At 38.0% G+C, this 22245-nt stretch overlaps 1 protein-coding gene across 2 annotated transcripts; it reads left to right on the top strand.

The window, feature by feature from the left end:
• homer1b (homer scaffold protein 1b) lies at nt 1-21372 on the top strand. 2 transcript variants are annotated; one of them, XM_060884194.1, is made up of 9 exons: nt 1-463; nt 5270-5426; nt 9765-9896; nt 12087-12179; nt 12799-12956; nt 18447-18603; nt 19742-19852; nt 19926-20006; nt 20141-21372. In XM_060884194.1, the coding sequence occupies exons 1-9, from the start codon at nt 459-461 to the stop codon at nt 20327-20329; spliced, it is 1083 nt and encodes a 360-aa protein (XP_060740177.1). In that variant the 5' UTR covers nt 1-458; the 3' UTR covers nt 20330-21372. The 2 variants fall into 2 exon arrangements, with proteins under 2 accessions (XP_060740177.1, XP_060740176.1); XM_060884193.1 differs by lacking the exon at nt 1-463 and having other exon boundaries at nt 5025-5426.
• The last annotated feature ends 873 nt before the right edge of the window (nt 21373-22245 follow it).

The following is a 22245-nucleotide window of genomic DNA, read 5'->3' as shown; positions in this document are numbered from 1 at the left end:
CTCTGCGTGGAGAAATCATGATATAAACGAGACCATTCGTATCCCTCTTGCTCTGGTAGGTAGGCAGGGGCTCAGTGGGTGAATCCACTGTGGGATTTAACTGACTCACAACCCACACAGCGTCGGCCAGCACCGCTGCATGCGTGCGCGCGTGTGTGAGAGAGAGAGAGTGTGTGTGTGTGTACGCGCGCGTGTGAGTGTGTGTGCGTGTGTGTGTACGCGCGCGTGTGAGAGAGTGTGTGTGTGTGTGTGTGTGTGTGTGCGTGTGAAAATGCCGCCGTGCGGAATGGCAGCGCGCGCGGAGGAGCCACGGCTCCGGCACTGATGGACACATTACGGACACGGTTCATTTAATATCGACACCAGAAGGCCACTCAGACGAAACGGGAGGAGAAATCGGTTTAAATCTGCATTTTGTCTCAGGATCATTCGGCGCGAAAGAAGATAAAAAATCCGACATGGGGTAAGTTAATAACTGCAAATGGGTTTAACCTAAAAGGGCTTTTTGTTGTCACTAATATCCTGTGTTGATAAAACAGGAAATCTTGATTTGACAGAAATGCCTTGGTTTAATGATCTCCACCCATAGATGCCTGGAACTTAAGGAGCAGATGGCAGCATAGTAAAAGAGAAATGAAACCTCTAATCATCTGAAATAAAAATTCTATTTGTGTGTCTTTGGTCAACTCCTTTTTTTAATTCAACATAATTAGCTACTTGTGTCATTGGATTGACCAACCTGCTTTTCTATACAGACATAAAGCACCAACTTTCTCTTCTCTGCACACCATTAATCTCACTGTAACGGTATACAGCAATCCTACACTGTGTAGCCTTTATCTGCAAATCTCTATTACAGAAAACAATTAATGGAATGTCAATATCATCTATACATGGCTACTACATTGTACTGGCTAGGGTTTGTAATATGTAACCTGTGTATTTTTGGTTCCTGCATGTAAGCAAACCAGTTTGCAGTTCCAACGCTGGCAGTGATTCGACTGTAAAACGTACAGAGAACAGCTCAGCTTTTTATCTTTATGGATGGCTATAGATTTGAGATAGAGAGGATTGGCTTTAAACACATTCTCCATGCACATAATTGGCTGTCTGCTCTTTTCTTGGTAAAAGAAGGGCAAACCAATTAGATAATGCAACGTATGTCATCTGGCATTGGTTGTTGGTTGGGAAATGGAGGTTTTTAGCTTGGCATTTTAAAGCTCTTGAATGGGTTATATTCAATTAATTGGTTATACATTAGTACACCAGCGATTATAACTATGGCCACTACTGAGACATTTTATTGGCTAAAGTGTATATCATAAAAGAATAGATTCCTTGCTAAGTGTGTTCTCCCTTTCAAAAGATTCAGTTTATTTGCTGTGGATTTACCTCAGTATTACTTGATCATTGATTTCATGGAAATCCACTCTCCCTTTATAAGCAGCAATATGTTCAAAACTGCACTGCCCTTATTACTTAATTCAGTTGTGATAATTGTACTTCTGAGGCAGCGCAGGGGTGCAGCGGGTAGCGTTGCCTCCTCACAACATGGTCCCCAGTTTAATCCTGAGCTCAGGTTAAAGTCTGTGTACTGTATAATCTCAAATGTTTTCCTCATATCTCCATGTTGATTTTCTCTGGGTTTTCTGGTTTCTTCCCACCTCTCAATAAGTTAATTAGCTATGCTAAATTGGGTCCAGTTCATGGTGTGCTCAGTGTTCCTATGATACTGATCGTTAATAGTTGAATACATGAATAATTGTAGTTCTCAAACCCATATAAGAACCCTGGAATTCAATCTTAAAACTCTATTACAATTTTAAGTCTTTTAAGTCCTATCCAAGTATTAAATTAGGTAATCCTAGTTGTTTGCACAATTCGATGTCAAATATTTTACTGGAGGATTGGGGAGTTGGCATGCTGTATGGAGTAAAACTAGGCAAAGTTATGCTCTTTCGGTTCTTCTCCACAACACAGATTAAATATGTGCTACATGCCTGGAAAATATTTGCCAATCATCCAATTTCCTCTACTCTGTAAATTTGTTTAGAACCTTTTCATCATTTGAAACCAATCTGAAACCCAACCATATGCGAGATAGTTATGTCACTTTGGCTACTAAAGAAGGATTAATTCCTGACTGTTCGCTTAGAGTACAAAGCAGTTTGAAATATATGTGTGTGCTATTAGACAAGGGTGAACACTTTTATCCTTGGGTGCTGGCTGGTTATAGGAAGCAAGTAGTGTGAAATGCTCTTTATCGCACCAGAGTTACTACTATCACTCCTCCTGAGGTGAATGCAGATTAGTGTTTCACCTCTCACACCAATGACTGCAGTGAGACTAGGAATTTAGATGTCAACATGACTCCATTAGTGTCTGCACAAAATCACAACACTAATTAATTTGCTCAGGTGCTTCACAATGAAAAACAAAACTAGACCATGAAGGTAGTTAGACTAGGTATGCTTGCCATAAGCCTCCCACACAACATACAGTTCATGTAACTACTCTGATATTGTGACATAAGGTGTAAGAAGTTTTGTTGAATAGAGCGCTGGGTTTCGATGTAGAGGCAGATGAAACAGATATACTAAAAATATCCAATGTTGAATAAACATATACATATCATTCATAGTCCATAAAAACCAATACAATATTGAATATTGAATGCCTAAAGCTAAACTATTCTTTTTCCACAGCTAGTATTTTCACTGTGATTGCTGCTGAATTTTAATGGTAATTATGCAAACCGGCCTTTGATGTTGTTCAAATATTTTTCAGCCCCTGAGTGCAGCGTAAGCTTAATGTTCAAACTGCACCCTTTATTTCCTTTTTGTTCTCTTCTTTCCTTTCAACACTCCCAGCTATGACTTTTTTCACTCTTTCATATACATTTCTGTACATGATTCCAATTTAGCTTTGTTTGTCTTTGTATGGTGTGATTATGGTGGTACTGTATGTAGAAATGAATACTATAAATGGTTAGTCTTTCTTGGGGAAGGTGTTCTCTCAGGAATTAGGTCACATGTAAGTCCAGTCTGATGATGATCTAGGAAAACAATTGGATGGTTATAGAAGCTGATCTTAATGCAGATCTGAGGCCTGCTGGACTAATGGTTTGTTGAGTCTGTTGTAATGATTAAGTGGAATAGGGCAAATTTTACTAGAGTACTCAAATCTGATTTATTTGTATAACACTTGTAACAAAATGATCAGACTCCTCAATAACTAAGCTGAACTGTACAGGGCACAACACACACACACACTGACACACACACACTCATACACACACACACACACTTAACTGCGTGGACTGCACTGACCTACACCAAATACACACTCTTTCAGTATACATCCATGTACACAGCACCACCATATCAAACTTTTCACATGCTGTTTTGCACACTGTTTTTTGCTCTTTGCAGATGCTGTCTTTCACAGTTCAGTCAATTGCTGTTTTGCACAGTACGTTACAATTCCAGTATTTCACATGCAATATAGTTGAGGTTGAGGACCTGTATTGTCTTTTGCGTATTGTCTTTTGTGTAATGTCTTGTAATTTTTCTTTGCACTGTCTTTTTGTCTTGCACTGTAATGTTGTCTGTTGTCTTGCACTGTTTGCATCAGGATGCACAGATGCACTGTTGCAAGTCCTTAGCTCTATCTTTGTTTTGTGTAGCACCACAGTCCTGGAGAAACATTGTCTCATTTCACTGTGTACTGCAACAGCTATATGTGGTTGAAATGACAATAAAAGCTTCTTGACTTGACTTGACTTGGCTTGAGATCTTTCATGAGCAAACCAGAGGTTATAGTGAGGAAAAACATCCTGAGCTGACTTGAGGAGAAACCTTGAAATGAATCAGACTCAAAATGGGATCAGTACTATGCTGGAAAGTAGAATCTAAACCATATTGTGAATTAGAGTCCTAGGATAAATATTTAGTCAAACAACAAACAATTACCACATTTTAAGCCTCCAGACTGAATATCATTCAACATGGACCAGTGTGTCTTCAGGTTTTGTGAAAGCGAGCGTTCAGTAAGTTCACGCAAGCCCATATTTTATTAGATGGTCTTGGTCTTTCTACAACTGATAAGCTGTGTCATTTGTACAACCATACTGGCCCTTTGGACAACCATGTTGTAGACACAAATCAGATTTACAAAAATCCAGATGTAGATTTAAATCCCGAAAGAGCAAATCAGATTGGTGGCCAGCAAAACCTCCTGCGATGATATGAGGAAGAAAATTTGAGGGGAACCATCCTCTTTTGGATTTCATATGACTCTTTACCATTATTGTATACTATACTATAAGGTCAACCAGTTAAAAAGCTGTTGAATTTATTGTGATTAGTCCTGGGATGAGCACAAGGGTCTTCATGATTCCAGCAGCAGTTATTAAGTACATAGTATACAGGTCAGATTATCCACCTAAAGCAAGGGTAAGCCTTAAGTTCTTGTGACTTAAGTGAGGGCAAATCTTTAGGGTATCCAAGTAGAATTATCCATAGCAAAAAAAATAGAAAGTGATGTTTGCGAATACAGCACGTACTATATATATTGTGTATATATATATATGTGTGCATATATATATATGTGTGTGTGTGTGTGTGTGTGTGTGTGTGTGTGTGTGCAAAGAATAGCTCTAGAAGTTGGAATAGGTCCTAATAGGTAGAGGAAACATACCACTACAAACGGATGCTATATAATAACAACAGTAATTATGGTACAGTACTGTTTTTTCATTGAAGTGTATTTCTATCAATAACCTTAATACAGAACATGATTTTCTTTTGAGATATTAATACAAATAGGGAATTGTTTACTCTCATGGGTTACACAAAATATATCTTTGGCTAAAATGTTACTGACTGTAGCCAGTCTTGTGTTAGAGCAAACACTAGCTAGCACAGGAGTAACAGTGTAGATCATGGGACCGTGACAGATTACCTTCTTCCATACTATATTTAGTCCCCAACTCACACTCTCCCCCAGGCCACCCCTGCCAAACAGCCGCATTTCCATCACAGCTAAGCAACTTGTATCTGCTTCTCTAATGCTCCGTAAAACAGGACACTGATGTATCTAGCTTGGTGGGAGGGACTACCTGCGTTTCTCTGGTTCCTGCTGAAAGAAAGATGGAGGCCAGACAGATGGTCCTCCGACTACCGGGTCGTGCAAGTTCACCCAGTGGTTTTGGCCAGACCACGGTGCTGCGACACAAAGAAGTTCACCATTTCTTCTTTGTTCCCTTCAGGGAGCAGCCTATCTACAGCACACGGGCGCATGTCTTCCAGATCGACCCCAATACTAAGAAGAACTGGATGCCCACCAGCAAGCATGCCGTCACCGTCTCCTACTTCTATGACAGCACCAGGAATGTGTACAGAATCATCAGCCTGGATGGGTCAAAGGTAAAATAACCTCTGCTTTGCATTTCTGTTTAGTCGTATCTGGAACAGATTGATGTCTTTGGTGTTGGTCTTGCGCTTATATTTTAACTTTTCCATAATCATTATTTGTCAGTATTGTCTTTTTAAGTTTTGACAGTCAACAAGGTCTATATTTAAGCAGTAATACGGCATGTATGAAGTATCATTATGATACCTTTCCTTTCTATGCAGAGGAGCATACATTGGAACACCGCACCCAGTGTAGTTTATGCAACAAAAAAAAAAAAAAAAGCAAAGTCTCTGCAACTATTTATTTATTCACATGCTTGAACAGTTCACTCTTTCAATTCTGTGTTTGATTTTTAACATGCAGCTCTAAAGCAGTGATACAATAGTCACTAGATTGATTTTATATGGAGCCTATTTTGGTGCACCAATCCTGCATCACAAGCCCTTAAGGGCAGCGACCATGATTAGTATTGGAAACACACTCCCTACTTTCAGTGAGCAGTGAGCAGAATCTGAGACATTACTGCAATGTAAGACATCCATATTCATCACTGTGTGAAAAAATGCATACATTTTCTCATGCACTACATGGCTGTTAACATAAACCTCTTAGGTGCGATAAAACATTGCAATTCAGGCCACTGGCAATTCAAGCAACTCAATCCTAGTATCCTAGCTTAGACTGGTTAAAATAGCTCATACACCACTGTGTGTGTGTATTTGTGTATAAGAGTTCTCTGTACCGCAGCTCCAGAGCTTCAGAGACAGAAATAACGTGTGAAGCGTTCCCAGCATACTGAAGTGGTTTTAACTGCTCGGCAGAGCCTATCGCCTGTACAGTATATCCATAGCAGCAGCTAATACCACAACAAAACAATAACCACTGGATCATTTTGTGCAAATGTCATCAAAATGGATTTGAGCAAACTCAATTTTGGCAGTGAGGGCTTTAGCTGCTCTTTATACAACAGTTTAGGTTGTAAAAGTTCCTCTGGATGTTGCTCTTGTACTGCATTTGAAGTATTGCAGTAAATATATTTTATATGTGATGCCTTTATGAGAAGCAAGGTGAGACTAAGGCAATGAAATGAGGTCAGACGTAATAAGAGCATGGTCTTAAGGCCACACTGGGGGAGAGGACAGTTCAGTTATGGCCGGTGGCGCATTAACAGGACAGTCCACTAATCCATTGGTTTATTTAACACCTTGCCTGATGTCTAAGCTGTAATATGCCTGTCTTCTCATCTGACTCACAATTTATGTATTCCACCCTGACCTCTGTAAATTCCAGCAGAACCGATAGAAGCTCCACTAGTGAACGCTATTAAGCCTTGAACTACTCTATTGTACAGTGTCAGGAGGGCATTGGTCCACTACATGTGTTTTATTTTTTTTAAGATCTACCCACTTAAAATATTAATTTTATCAAGCAAATATTAGGGGGCACTGTGGCTTTTTTGTTAGGATGTTTGCCTTGCCATTCTGCGGTTGGGAATAGATTCCTGCCTCCACCCAATGTGTGCACAGAGTCTGCAGTTTCCTCTCCCTGTCCAAAGACATGTGTTTTGGGCTGATTGGCATTTCAAATAGACTGGAGTATGCGTGGGTGCTTGTGGATAAACAGTACAGAAAACTGACAGACAACTACTATTATTACGTTTATATTATTATTATTATTATTATTATTATTATTATTATTATTATTATTATATATTACGATATATGATTTTCTTCTTATATTATTTTGTGGCGTCTGAAGTAACAATTTTGTTAAAGTAGCCACTTTTTGACAAGAACAGGAAACAAGGCTCAGTAAAGCACAAAAACACTCTACAAGACTGATTACACAGCATGTCAGCAAATCCAAGATGTTTAAGATTCAGCTCCAGGAGCACCAAGTATGGACATTAAAAGGCTCAAACTGTCAATCTCCAAACTCAGACATACTTCCTTTATTGGTTTACACCTTGTCTCAATGTTCAGATCAGTGTTTGAGTGATTGGTTGGGAAACTGTGTTGCTTTGGTTAGAACGCTTTGATTTAGATTGGCTAGCGTTTGCTTGATTGATTAGCTAACATTAGTTTTGGCCGTCAGCAGTAAATTGAGAGTTGATGAGCTGTCAACATAAATTCTGATCTCATTCAGTTATATGTTTGACAGTACTGCTTGTCACCGAGAATATTAGTGCTGGTTTATAAATGTGCTCATGAGTCTGTATGTGTCATACATCTATAGATAAGAACAAACCTTAAATAAATACTCAAGCATTTTTTGTTGTTGCAAATTTATCTTTTTGACAGGATAATTAACCAGAATTGCTGTGTAGTGTGTTGCTCCAGTGTTGAGAAACAGAATGAGAAATAACTGCTTAAAGAAAACTCCACCATGGAACATGTTAAATATCTTTATTTTGTATGTATTTTTATGCTTATTTTTCCTGTGAGACGTTTTATTTTTCCTGTGAGTGTTTCCTGTGTACAGGTGAACATTGCTAGCGCAGTTAGCTCAGGTATTTAAAAGAAGAACAAATTTTAAGGGATAACACTTACATTTTGCTGTTAGCTATTAAAAAAAGATGCAAACTTCTTTTCTCACCCATCATGAATTACCACAACGTTCAATTTCATTTTAATTAATGATAAATCCATGGTAGAAGTAGTAGAGGCAAGAAGCTTAAAGTCCCAGAATGCAATGCGGTTGTACTACCCCACTAGGGTCACTATCAGCAGGCAGTCCAACTGCATTGTGGGTGAAGTATGAAACATCAACAAGGTAATGTAGGAAAAAGAAATACAGACTAACATGTCTAAGTAAAAACGTTAACAAAATAAATCTTGGATGTGACGATTATATGTAAATTCTGAAGAGTAATATACATGTTGTTCAAGGTGGATTCTTCCTATAAGAACAGCTTTAGTATGACTTTCACTGATCTGACTTTCACTGGTCTGCCACATCTTAAGATCACTGAATTTGCATATTATAGTCAGATATCCTAAAACAATTTTTAATGACATTCAAAAGACTGGACTTATAGGTCCGTTATATGTGAGCAGAGATTAAAGGTTTTCTTTTCTATGTACAGAGAAACAAGTATGGCTTTAAGCTTTAAGGCATTAGAAGAGAAAGTCAGTAGGAGTCATTACTCCTCCATGTGAGAAAACTCTCCCATGTGAGAGAGGAGAACTGGGGATGGAGAAGAGAAAGCTCCCACTTCCTATTGCTAGGATTGTATAACATTTGTTACACAAGCAAAAGCTGAAGAAGCCCACTGTCAGTTATCATCTATGAAATCATGTAACGCAGTTGTATGGAATCTATCTCTGACTACCATGTTCTCAGATATGTGTGTGGGAGTATGGAAATCTGAAGCCTTTCATACTGCACACATGCATAAACATCGTGGCGCTTCTCTGTTTCTGATCAGGTTACCTGGGAAGCTTGACTACAGAAAATCTTAATGCTCAGCATGTACTGTTAATTGAGACTTTAGTATAATTTTGCATATCATTAACTCTATAGCTATTGCATTTTACTATCATTTTATCTCTTTGCTGTTTGCTTCTCTCTCTCTCTCTCTCTCTCTCTCTCTCTCTCTCTCTCTTTCTGTCTTCGCTGTCTGTGCACGATCGGAGCGCCTTTCAGATTTACACCCACACAAACACATTCACTTGCAGCAATGCTGGTCATCGCTCACATTTCAATGTCTTAGAAAGTCAGCAACGGCTTAAGATTTAGCAGAAGCTATTAAGTGTTTATAGCTGGCTATTTCTGTTATCGTTCGTCACCCGGTTTTATAATGTTTGTGCAAACCAGACTCAGGATTTATTATTGTGAGATGCTTTGTGTGTTTAGTGAACAGTATTCCAGGGAGTGCATTGTATTCTTCACTGTGGCTTTTACAAGAGGAGCTCTGTGTTACATAGGAAGGTGTTCTGTTTCCAGATCAATACATGCACAGCAATTCCTTAAGAGTATATGACCACACTCTATGGACTCCTTTACATTCTATTGATGATCAGTCAATTCAAATTAAATCAACATCAAATGATGCTCTTGCAATAGCAATATTTGCAATAGAGCCTCTTTCTCACATTCTGTGGGAGACGTAGACACGAATTATCGTTATGAAATTTCCATGACGAGCCATGCACCACATGTAAGCTCTATTCTGTTATATCTGCTGTTTGCTCACAGAGACAAAGGTGAGGCTTTGAGGAAAGCAAACATCTTTTGAAGAAAACTCCCTGACCCCTCACTAAAGGCTCATTTCCCCTTCTGTTAATCTCATATTTGCTTGTTCTTTGTGGGTTGTGAAGAATAACGCTTTTCTTTGTATTCGCCCACAGGCTATAATAAACAGCACCATCACCCCAAACATGAGCTTCACGAAGACGTCGCAGAAGTTTGGGCAGTGGGCAGATAGCCGTGCCAACACGGTGTATGGGTTGGGGTTCTCCTCAGAGCATCATCTTTCTAAGGTGGGTGGAATTCTGCACTGCAATGGCTCGTTCAGTCTCTTTCTGTGCATCGTGGTGCTGGGGAACACCTACACACTGTGCCCTAATGAGCAGCTGTACAGTCATCAGTGCGTGGGAGGCTTCTTCTGCGTGGTCCTTTCCTCTCCCCTTTCTCTCTCTCTCTCTTTCAGAATTTTTCTCTCTTGGTTTGTCTCACTCAGTCTCTCTCTCTCTCTCTCTCTCTCTCTCTTTCCTCCACATTATGATTAAGTACTGTCACACATTGGGGGTGGAAAAGCAGCAAGGCTTCACTATCAGGCTTATGCAAGAGAGACATCATACCTTCACACCCTCATCCACACATGCACACAATTCTTTTATGATCTCTTTTTCTCACTTAGTCTTTTACTTGCATTAAATAGGCATGATTCATCTCTAATGTCCACTTGACCAGTTACAGTTACAGTTTATTGGTCCAAATCCTACACAGGCTTATTGTTACATCTTAGTCACTTTTTTCAAGAATGTTCTTGAAAATAAATGAGTGGTACATTATTTTAAAATGACTTTTTTAAATACATGTCTAGCCTTTCTCTATTTCTATGTCCAAACTAAGGGCCATATTTACTAAAGCACTAATTACAGCTGTTTTAATAACCATTTACACTAGTGGGGTGGCCAATTTTAAAACATGCATGCAAATATACACAGGAAGACTCCTAATTAGAGTAAAGCAATAAAGTACAATATAAACTTTTATAAAGTTTTGTTTTTTTTAGCATGCCTTCCTTTCATCAAACAATTTGGCAGGCCTGGTAATCATGCAACAATATTTGTTATTTGCAATGTTAAATTACACACGATTGTTTACACTCCAAAATTCATATATAATTAGGCAAAAGCTTAACACACCAGTGATTGCCCCTCCATCATATTATAAGTTTTGGGAATGTGATGTCATGCCCCTGCGTCTTATGACTGTTTTGGCAGCCATGTACTCAGATAGAAAGGTTAGCTAATGGATGGGTTTTCATAGAGTATTGAGAGTGTTTGTATCCAAAAACAACATTTACAACGACTGTCGTGTTCCTGATATTACACATTCACACCCTGCTCATGGGCTGTGAGTGACTCAGAATACACACCTAACTGCTCACCAGACGTGCTAAAATGACTGGAGATGTAATAGAAGGTAACATATCCAGATCATTACTGCACTGTTTGGGAGTTTGTATGGCTCCATAATGTCAGTAAGACAAATTTGATACATAAACTAATGCCGCCTCACAGCTCTGTCTGTGTACATGTTTTCCCCATGTCCCTTTGGGTTTTCTCTGGGTTCTCTGGTTTCCTCTCACCTTCCAAAAACAAGCTGGTAATATTTAAATTCATGAAAATAAGTGTGTGAATGGGTGTGTTTTGGCTTGGGATGGCCAGGGGATATTTCCCTGTGTTCCTGTGTGTGCATGTGTGTTTGGGTGTTTGTGTGTATCATATAAACCATTGCTAACTCTGTTCTATAATGCAGTATGATGTGATTGTGATTCCAAAACCTTTTAGGTGCTAAAGTTCCTTATACATGTTTAATGAATTGTAAGCACATGCATGATTTATGCTGGGGACCCTCTTTCATGTCTTTCATATATTTATTTATTTATTTTAAAGGTATTGCCAGGGCCAGCAATACATAAGGAAGGCATTGTTGATACGTCTAATCCTTACAACGTATTTAACACAGCAGTTATACTGTGTATGTGAATACAAAGCAAGCTTGTCACTATAGTAACCAAGCTGTACTTTCATACCCTAGTTTGCGTTCTCTTTCTGATTAGCTACAGAGATGATTCTGTGCTAGATTGAAAAGCAAACACAATGAACAGCAAAGAAATGTGAAATATAACGTTGCGTTTGATGCGTTTCATTTGTGACAGGACAGCAGGCTTCACTAAGAAACACAAGCTTTGCTGCATTGTTCAGTGGAAAACAGTCAGCAAAGGATTTACTCACCAAAACAAAGTCATGCTAATATCCAAAATACAGTTGGGCTGATTAGTAGATATAGGCCTTACTACTTAAAGTAGAAAACGGCTTTATGTTTTTCCTCATCATTCTCAACTCACACTGTTATTTCTGCTGGTTTCTAATAAGAGTATTCAATGCTCCACTCAGTTGCTTTTACATGTACAAATCTGACCTCAAATATCTTCTCAGTTTGCCGACAAGTTTGCGGAGTATAAGGAAGCAGCCCGCTTAGCCAAGGAGAAGTCTCTAGAGAAGATGGAGCTGGCGAGCTCTCCATCTCAGGTACGGATGTTGTCATTGTAAAGATCTCGGCCGGTCTAGGTCTTTTATCACACTTCATTACAACATGTATTATTCAGCATGATTCCTTTGAGAGTCAAATTTACTTAAATCTAAAACAATTCCCTGGGGCTTTGGCCTTGGGCAAGTTGGATTAATGAACAGTTTTATCATGCTGTTTAGTTAAAATCTAAAAGAAAAAAAAAAGCACTTGATTAATGTTGCTATTCTTATCAGCACCAAAGCCTGAGGCTCCTTACTGTAAATGATGTATTGTTAGTTGTCGATGGGAGAGTCGTAATAAGTAATTGATGTGGCTTTGTTAATTCACAGCTGAGGATTTGCGTGTTATCAGTAGACACAAATATCCTCTGAGTTCCGGCAGACAAATACAAGGGTTTCTTCATATTACTCCATGAAATGAGTACATTTTAGCAGTTTGGGTGTATAGCAGTATTTTGACTGCAGTTATGATTGTCATCTTGTGCCTGTAGTATAAAAAGGTTCTCATTAATTCTTACAGCAGATTGAATTGAAAGTCATTGTGTTTGTTTTGGCTGATGAGCAGAACAGAAATCATAGTATTTAAACTAATGGATTTTGTGGTTGTTGTTCCTTACAGGAATCGCCTGCTGATATTCACTCGCCTCTGACTCCTCCCGTCTCTGCTGACCTCTGTCGAGTCAACGGCACAGGAGATGATGTCACCTTGTCTGATGCATCGCCAAATTCTGAGCTCCAATCAGATCTGTCCCCAACCACCCCAACCCTAGCGCACAGGTAGCTAAATTTTTTGAATTGTTTTGTTTGTGTGTGTGTGTGTGTGTGTGTGTGTGTATGTGCACTGAAAGAAGCACTTTTAAAGCAATTAGCACTCATGCTTTCATTTAATCAACTCAACAACCCAATACTGTTATCTAAAAGAGCTGAATGTAGTTATATAATCTTAGATTATAATTCAACCAAAAAAGTGACCTTCTTGGAATAAAAATACACCAATGTGAAGTAGCCCTAAATTTATGCTACTGTATCTGCACTGGTGATGTCTCTTAAATATCTATATATAAGACTCAGGGTCTTTTAACACAGCAGCACATTTAGATCAGCTTGATTCCTTGAGGGAAAAATTTCATTTGAACTCTAAGACGATTCCCTTCAGATTTGAAAGTCTCTGGGGATGTAATAAAGTTCGAATAATGAACACTTTTTAGCCGGTTGAATAATGCGGCATTTTGTAGACTCCTTCATAGAGGAGAAAAATAAAATACAGTCTCTGTTTGTGATGCAGTACAGTATGATGCTTTCTCAATGCCAAGTAGATCTTGTTTATTAGTTTCAAGTATGCGTCATCTGTTTTTCTTCATCTGTTCCTCTTGAGTCAAACAGTTGAGTCAGCAATGCCTCAGTGGTCCACAATACAATTGAGGATCATTTATTCACTATTAAGTACATTATTATTTTTTATCTTTTTTTTTTCAGAGACGTGTTTCAGACATGTCAGGTCTTCTCTTTCTGATAAACCTATTCCTGCTGCTTGTGATAAAAGCCACCGTGTAGTTGCTGACATGCACATTTTGCTGAAACACACACAGCACACAGGGCTGTATTTCTGACGGTTCTGGATTTTCCATAATACAGCATCTCTACATGCATAAATATTTTCCTGGTGCAGACGGATTGCATTCCTCTAATGTTTTGTAGCCATTTGAAGAGACTTTAAGCTTGTCTTTGTTGAATTATTTATCTTGGTTCATATTCCTGAGGGATAATATGTTTGATTATCTTTCACACTTCTTTGTACACTTCTTGTGACTTTGTGACTGTTGGAATGCACTTCCTTATTTTCATCTGCGAATGATTATGCATCTCTGTAAACATTTCTGAGAAGAGTTTTATTTTCTGTATTTATATTGCATATATATATATATATATATATATATATATATATATATATATATATATATATATATATATATATATATTGCACCCTTCTTTGTTTCTGATGTTTTTGTAAATCTAGTTAATAATATATCAAATTTAATGTGTGCTAATTGGAGATAAGCAATCTAAATGAAGGACCAAATAATAAGCTGGGGAGGTTCAGAAGGTTCTGTGTATTTATAGCTGCTTTGGATTATTAACTTTGCCTGTGTCCAGTTTTTTCTACAACGATTTTTCTTAAGTAATGAGAAGGCATTTTCAGTAACGTATACACCACTGCCTTTAAACACCAACCTCTCTAAATACATAAATAAATCCACCATGAAATGTGACCTGAATAATGAAATAGTGCTTTTATTTTTTTCTTTGATGTCAAATGTAATGTGATGTATTCTTCGAGATAAGAAATTCTGAAGAAATCTGTAAATAAATCAGAAAAGAATACAACAATTTATTAATTTATTAATAGTCCCATATTTATGTTTCTGATATTTGGCATATTGTGTTTTTTTTATATATTTACATCCCAAAATTTGTCGTTACATCAAACTGTCAGATGATGACACTGGACTCACATTTATATTTATATTTATAGAACTTGTTACATTCCCTATTCTACTTTGTATAGTGCTCTTATCCCAGATGCTCTTTGCTCAAGTCGATATTGTTTAAGAAAACTGTCAGACTAATCACGTAAGCCAGACGTCACTGACTGAGACAAAGGCATCACCGAACATCTCTATGTTAGGAAAGCTCTGCCGCTTGTGCACAATTCTCTTACACGTTTTATGTGACATTTAAGTCTATAGTAACATCTGCAGTCTGTATATGAATGTGCACATTTTCTGTGTAAAATCCTCTCTACACATTGTGCACTTAACTATATTACAAGTATGGACTTTAATTACATCTTTTATTAAAAATAAATCTCAAATTTACCTCAGTTTCATCATTCTAGAAAGAAACCGAGCTCTCTGCTGTTAGACTACATTATCCTGGACTTGTAGTTATTATGTGTGTGTGTTTGGAGTGTGTGGGTGGTGAATTCACTCTTCTCACAGTCACTTCTGCAGCGCATGAGTCAGTCAGATGGCCTGTTATGTCAGATTGCTGGAGAAAAAAAAGGTCTGAATGCATGATGTTTAGAGTTTAGGTTAAAGATTGAAACGATTTGGAGCTTCGTATTGTCACTTCAAATGCTAGTGAAATCAGTGCCATATCTTGTGTGTAGATAAAGAAACATTGTTCAACTAAAAATAGTGCAAAGCAGGTTGTGTAGAATTGCTAAACATGGTTAGTTTCTATCAGCATATAATAGTTCTTCATTCAGGATTTATTCAGGAGGTGTAGAAATGAAGCACAGTGTTTTATTTAAGATATTGCATAGTTTATTTCAGTGTTCAAAAAGGCAGAGAACATCGGTGCACCAACAAAGCACTCTTCCCACTTACCAATAACCATAGGCTTTTATACTTTAAAGCAATGTAGCCGTCAACAGGAGTTTTAGTGTTCGATTAAATAAACTTGTGAATGCCGCATAGTAAATACACACAGTGGCCTAGATTTGGGGAAAAAGAAATGTCATGTCAAGAAATCAAGATTTAAATCATACATTTTCAATACTACATATCATATAACGTATTTTCTTGCCAAAGTCACCAAGTCACATGGCCCACGATGAATTCAATACTACAGAATAAGATAAAAATTGCAAAGACATAAAAAAACAGCTCATAGCTAAGGTGTGCAATGGCTAAAAAAATCATCTAAGTGTGCTGGTAATAAAGTTTTTGACTGGAGGAAATTTGTAAAAATCTAATGAATATTTTAAAACTTGAATACAACTTACCACAAACGAGATCTTCTTTAAGTGAATGGCTTTCTCCAGTTCCCCTGCAAGGATAACTCTCTCTCTCTCTCTCTCTCTCTCTCTCTCTCTCTCTCTTTCTCTCTCTCTCTCTTTCTCTTTCTCTCTCTCTCTCTCTCTCTCTCTCTCTCTCTCTCTCTCTCTCTCTCTCTCTCTCTCTCTCTCTCTCGCTCTCTCTCTCGCTCTCTCTCTCGCTCTCTTCTTCTTTCTCTGTCTCTTGCTCCATCTCTTGCTCACACACACACACACATACACACAATTGTCTCGTTGAGGCCCGTCTTGCCTCACTTGCTCGTGTGAGGAGCTTTATAAGCATGTGTGGCTCCTTGTCATGTCCTCAGTAGGTGTCAGGATGTGGGCTGAGGATCCGTCAGTCAGAATGGCAGTCATGAGGGAAAGGTGGCGCTGACGTCAGCACTGCAGGCACAGCGTCGTGAGAGATGAAAGTGAATTAGAATCAGGCCTTGTGGGCCTGCAGTGTAGGCATCGAACTTGCTGGAGTGCTTAGACATGGCGTGTGTTACGCACTGCCGTGTGGGTGGGTGGGTGTATAGGAGGGAGGGAGAAGGAGAGAGGAGATGTGCTGGGGAAAGATGAGAACCAACTCAGTAACCACTCTGTAAAGAGTGAAGGGGTGAGAGCGGGAATTCTGTGGGCTGTAATCTGCGTTGGTGGCACAATCTCAATATGGCTCATAGTTCTCTTTCACTGAGTGGAAGATTTTAGCTTGAGAGTACATAGTGATGCTGGGTGAAAAGATTAATTTAGGGACTTTATAATACTATAAATCTGTCCTAATATTTGACATCTTGTGAATGTAGTTATTAGATTTGCTGAGCATTTTCTTAAATAATAGCACTTTTATGGCATTGAGAACAAGAACAGTCATGCCCAGTGGTCAACATGTTGGGGTAGCCATGGGCTGGTTACAGGGATGTTATATTCATTTTTACATGTTGTTTATAGAAGCACAATAAGCAAAGGGCAGCACAGTGGTGTATTACTGCATAACTCCTCCAGGGCTAGTTCTCCCTTAAATGCGATGCTTTCCAAGCACTCCAGTGGATAAAGCTACTTTGACAGACAGTTCAAATTGAACACCACTTATAGTTACCCAGAACAAGGTTGTAATTACATGTGGCCTTAAATAGCCTCTCTTTGCCTTTTGTACTTGACTGCAATGAGAGTAACCATGCCACTGAGTCATCCATTTTTTTTTGTTTTTATTTGTTTGTTTTCAAGGATATGATGCCAATAGGAAAAAAATACCAACTAAAAATTATCATCAAGAAATGATTCGATGTTGATTCATTTATTTGACTTAATTATTATTATTATTATCATTTATGAAACCATATGATTTTTAGCACATTGCTGATACCACCAGGACCTGTCCTTATGTTGAAACCTTATATTTCATTAGAAGCAATTATAGATCAGAAACTCAAAGTAGACCTGCATAATAATAATTTTAGCCTATCGACGGAAGATAGAAGGAGATCAAGAGAGTTTGAGTTCCAACAAACTACAGCCATCTGCCCCAATCTGCCCCTTTTAACAATTCACATTGTCTCAAATCAGCTTTACATAAGTATAGAAACATCTATCCCTAATGAACAAGCCGGAGATGACTAGAAATCTTGAGCGGAAACCAGGCTTAGAAGGAAACCTCATCCTCATTTGGGTGATAAGATAGGAGATAGTATAGGAGGCATGGCATACTTTCTCTTCCCTGTCAATCACAGTGATGCTAACAAATCATGGACATCTGTGAGCTCATGTATGTGAAAGATTGTAGATTTCCTACGAGCATGTTGTGTTGCCCTGAGACGCAGTTTTGAAAAATGTTGCCCTGACATTACAGGTCTCACAGGAAGCAGGTGTTGACCTTCATCCTCACAGTTTCATAGCTGTTGTATGATAGGGATGAGCTACATGGGAAATAGCAGGTAATTAAATTGAGGAGAAAATGGGGTGACATCAAATGAAAGCTTTTGACATATAAAGTACTAACTATAAAGAGAATTAACACCAACACAGAATCAGTATTTAGCATGAGCACCCTTGCTCATAAAAACTGCATCAGTTCTCTTAGGTACAATGTTGTGCAGTTTTCTAAGGTAATCAGCTGGAAAGTTTTTCAGAGCATAGCAGAGAACCTGGCACAGTCCTTCTGGAGATTCTGGCTAATGCACCTGCTTCTGTTTTTGCAGACAGCCTAAAAGATGTTTTAATCATCTATCATTTAAAATGTTCCTTTTTAATGACTTACAACATCACCTGCTTTTAGGTTTTTGTTGCTGCTGAATTATAAGCAATGAACTATTAGCAGTGATGTCATGCCTGGGCGAAATGTTTTCAAATTTCATTCCACGTTTTGTCATATCACACGACCCGTGATATACTTTGCCGTATAATTGATCTGTATTTTTATGATCTTTATTCTTTTATTGTCACGACAGTCCGACTGCCACGAAGCACTGGGAAGCTGAATTGGCAGCGCTGAAGAGCAACAATGCCAAACTCACAGCGGCGCTACTGGAGTCCACTGCCAATGTCAAGCAGTGGAAACAACAGCTGGCTGCTTATCAGGAGGAGGCTGAGCGGCTTCATAAAAGGGTGAGGATCAGAAAAACATTTTCATCACAAGAATGGATAATACAGTTACATAAAACAGAAGTGACTCATTTTATTAGGAATTGCACCCAACATGACAAATTTATTTAGACTACTGTCTAGCCTACTAGATTTCAAACCAACTCACCTCCATTCATCATCATCTTTGGTCAGTTCTTGTCATGAGGCAGATCCTTGGAAAGGCTGGATGCAAGTGCAGAAGGTTTATTAACAAAAAACACAGTAAACTAACAAAAATAGGAATAGTTAAATTATTAGGAAACTGATCAAAACATTAGGAATAATCCAAAAATAGCAGACAAAGCGTAGGGTCAAACAGGTCAGAACATTATTCACATAAGCTAGGCAAGGTCAGAGTCAAAAAAAGGCTACATACAAAGTCAAAAACTTATGTATTAAGTTATATTGGCATAATGGCAATAGCTAGACACGGTAACGTCACAAACGTACAAGAACTGATCATATACTTCAACTGAAACAAAGGTGCTATTAAAGGGTGCTAAACAAATATACATAATTAAACAAAGGAGGAGTGTGTAGGAGTGCAGGTGATTGCTGGGAGTTAGAGACAATGGTGGTCATGTTCGTAATTTGCGAAATTATGCTATGTGACAAATCTGATTCTTTCCGCATCAGTTATCCAATAAAATAACTAAAACTGTGAGGTCTGACACTGAAAAGGGTAATAAACAATGTAGAAGGTTATCTAGAACATATCAGCAACATATAGCAATGACGATGCTTTATCTCTCTTACACTCTGAGTGTTTAGAATATTTACACTAAGGCAGAAGTGTAAGATGAATAAATCAGTATCAGTGCTATTTAGCAAATAGTTGATGGAATTTCTTACGTAATAAAAACTGAAATAATGAAACACTTCAATATGAGAGAAGAGCTGCAATACTGTAGACCATTTATTCATAACACACTGTTATTGACCATTTATACTGTTTGGATTTGCTGTATTTTCTTGTCTAAATCTACTACGACTAATAATAATATTAATAATCATCATTGGAAGTACTTTGTTTGCTCTGGTCACAAATAACCTTTTCTGAAACCTACACCACTGGTCCTGACACATTTTATTAATGGCATATGTTTCTTTGGGCTTGCAGGTGTCAGAACTGGAGAGCCAAAGTAGTCAAGCAAATGCAATCAAATGTCAGAAAACAGAGCTCAACAAAACCATAGAGGAATTAGAGGCCACACTGAAGACTAAAGAAGAGGTACAAGCTAAAATGATAATTCTTTCAGTAGCACTTTTCATTACATGATCTATAATGTAAGCTTTTCTGCTAGGAAATGGAACGTCTGAGAGAAGAAGTGGAAAATGCCAAGCAACTACAGTCACAGAAAGAGACGCTCGAACAGAAACTGGAGGTACTGTAAAGGCTTCTTATGTTAAACATCTCTGTTTACATGCAGTTACGTCTTTATCTGGAACGCATCTTATTAAAAAGCCTTAGCATCTTTCATCACGTCTCACAGCACTTTTGTGTCAACCTGCAATCTAGGCCACAGATGCAAGGAACAAGGATCTGGAGGAACAGTTAGCTGACGTGGAGCAGCGTCTGGAGGCGAGCCAGCTAGAGCAGGAGAACTTCCGCAAGAGCCTCAAAACACTGCTGGAGATCCTAGACAGCAAGATCTTCGAGCTGACAGAGATGAGGGACAACATGGCCAAGCTCATAGAGGACAGCTAGAACACGTTGCCTTCACCTCAGAAAACATGGACTTGCTTGCGAGGTACACAGTGACAAGAACGAAACGCACAGCTCTTCTGCCCAGACCTCGTCGTGTACTTTCACACTTTTAAAGCCTTCTTGACTGGAGGACACATATTATTATATACTCACTTATATGGTAATGATAAGCATTCAGTTGCACTTGAATTTGTACTTTCTAGGTGAATAATATTTCTTCAGTGCCACTGCTACCTTCTAAGAGATAATCGGCCGTATAATGCTCCTGTTCTTTTCTTATGGTTAGAATATTATTCAAATGTTTCCCTTAATTGTACGCAGGTAGTGTAGAGAAAGTAGGCAGCCTATAAAGTCGAACACTGCTGCACATAGGCTCTTCCTTTCTAAGGTGCTGGTTTAGCGTTAAAGGACATCTACTATGCTGCTGAGGACACTCGAGTCAATCACACCCACCGGATCGTCCGTTCCGAGCCATATGTTGTAGCCAGACCGTGTCGGCTTGCCTCGTCACCTTCAAGGAAACTGCCTCAATGTTCAGTCAGAGCTTCAGGATACTCTACCATCGACTTCCAGACAAGAACAAAGACACCCCGGGAAGTCTGAACACTTATACAGGTGTGGCATATTGGCCTGTAATGTACAATGAGCAATATTCAAACCAGTCTTTATGTCACCTCAGTGTATTTATCAGGTATTCCAACTCTGGACTAATCTGTGGACTTGCGTGATTTAGTAGATGTACCCCCGGTAGTTCTCCTCAGACCAGTTATAGTGCTTTGGATTGTTTTGGCCTTAGAGTTTAAATTCTGCACTGGATATCCGGTTCGATGGGGAGGAATCTCCTCATTTTTTTTGTTTGTTGCATTACCAAATGCAGTGTGAAACTTACAGTATGAAATCATGTGTTATTATGAAATGTATATGCTGATGGATAAGCTACATAGAGCACTGTTAATATGATTGTATTTATAGATGGGAAAGTTAATTTTAAAATTCCCAATATTAATAAAATATTTCAAAATATCTACAAAATTATGTTTAAGATAAAAGACAGTGTTTGTGTGGTTCCTCATGTGTGTGTGTGTCTGTGTGTCCCACAGCCCGATAATACCAGCGTCGCAAAGTGTTTTATTGTCGTTATAACACAATTTGCCAAGAATTAGACATTTAATAATTAATGAAAGACACACCAGACTATTGCTGTTGTCCTGTCCAGGGTTATTTCTCCAGCCTTGTGGTCAGGGTTCCTGGGATAGGCTCCGGATCCAACACTAAATAATAATTTCCAAAACCAAAAGTAATTTCCTAAAGATGAATGAATAAAAACCTTATACTTTTTTTCATTCATAACTACATGTGCTGTTTTGAACTGTCAATAAAAAGGGATTTGGAAAGGCACTTCACATCAAAATTACATTTTAAACAACTGATGTAGGCTATGACCTGCACTATTATATCTTTGGTCATTTTGTATCACTGATTTTCTCTTCTGGTCTGTACTTTGATGCCATCATACATGTCATTGGTCAACATTACACACCAACATTATGGCATAATGTGATAGGTTAATTTGTATTGATTGAATTAGAAAAAAAATATATATATATATATATATATATATATATATATATATATATATATATAGTATATATATATATATATATATATATATATATAATATAGTATATACTATATGATTTGACTATCCAATATGACTTTCAATAATCAGAATACTGCCAAGGTTTATTTGCATATCTATATGAGAAATTTACAAATAATAATAATAATAATAATAATAATAATAATAATAATAATAATAATAATAATAAAATTCTTCTTCTTCTTCTTCTTCTTCTTCTTATTATTATTATGTCAGAAATTGCATTTTCAGTGCAAATTAAAAGAATTCTTAGAAA

Source organism: Tachysurus vachellii, chromosome 12, assembly GCF_030014155.1.
Source record: "Tachysurus vachellii isolate PV-2020 chromosome 12, HZAU_Pvac_v1, whole genome shotgun sequence".
NCBI lineage: Eukaryota > Metazoa > Chordata > Actinopteri > Siluriformes > Bagridae > Tachysurus > Tachysurus vachellii.
This window is presented reverse-complemented; position numbering and strand designations above follow the sequence as displayed.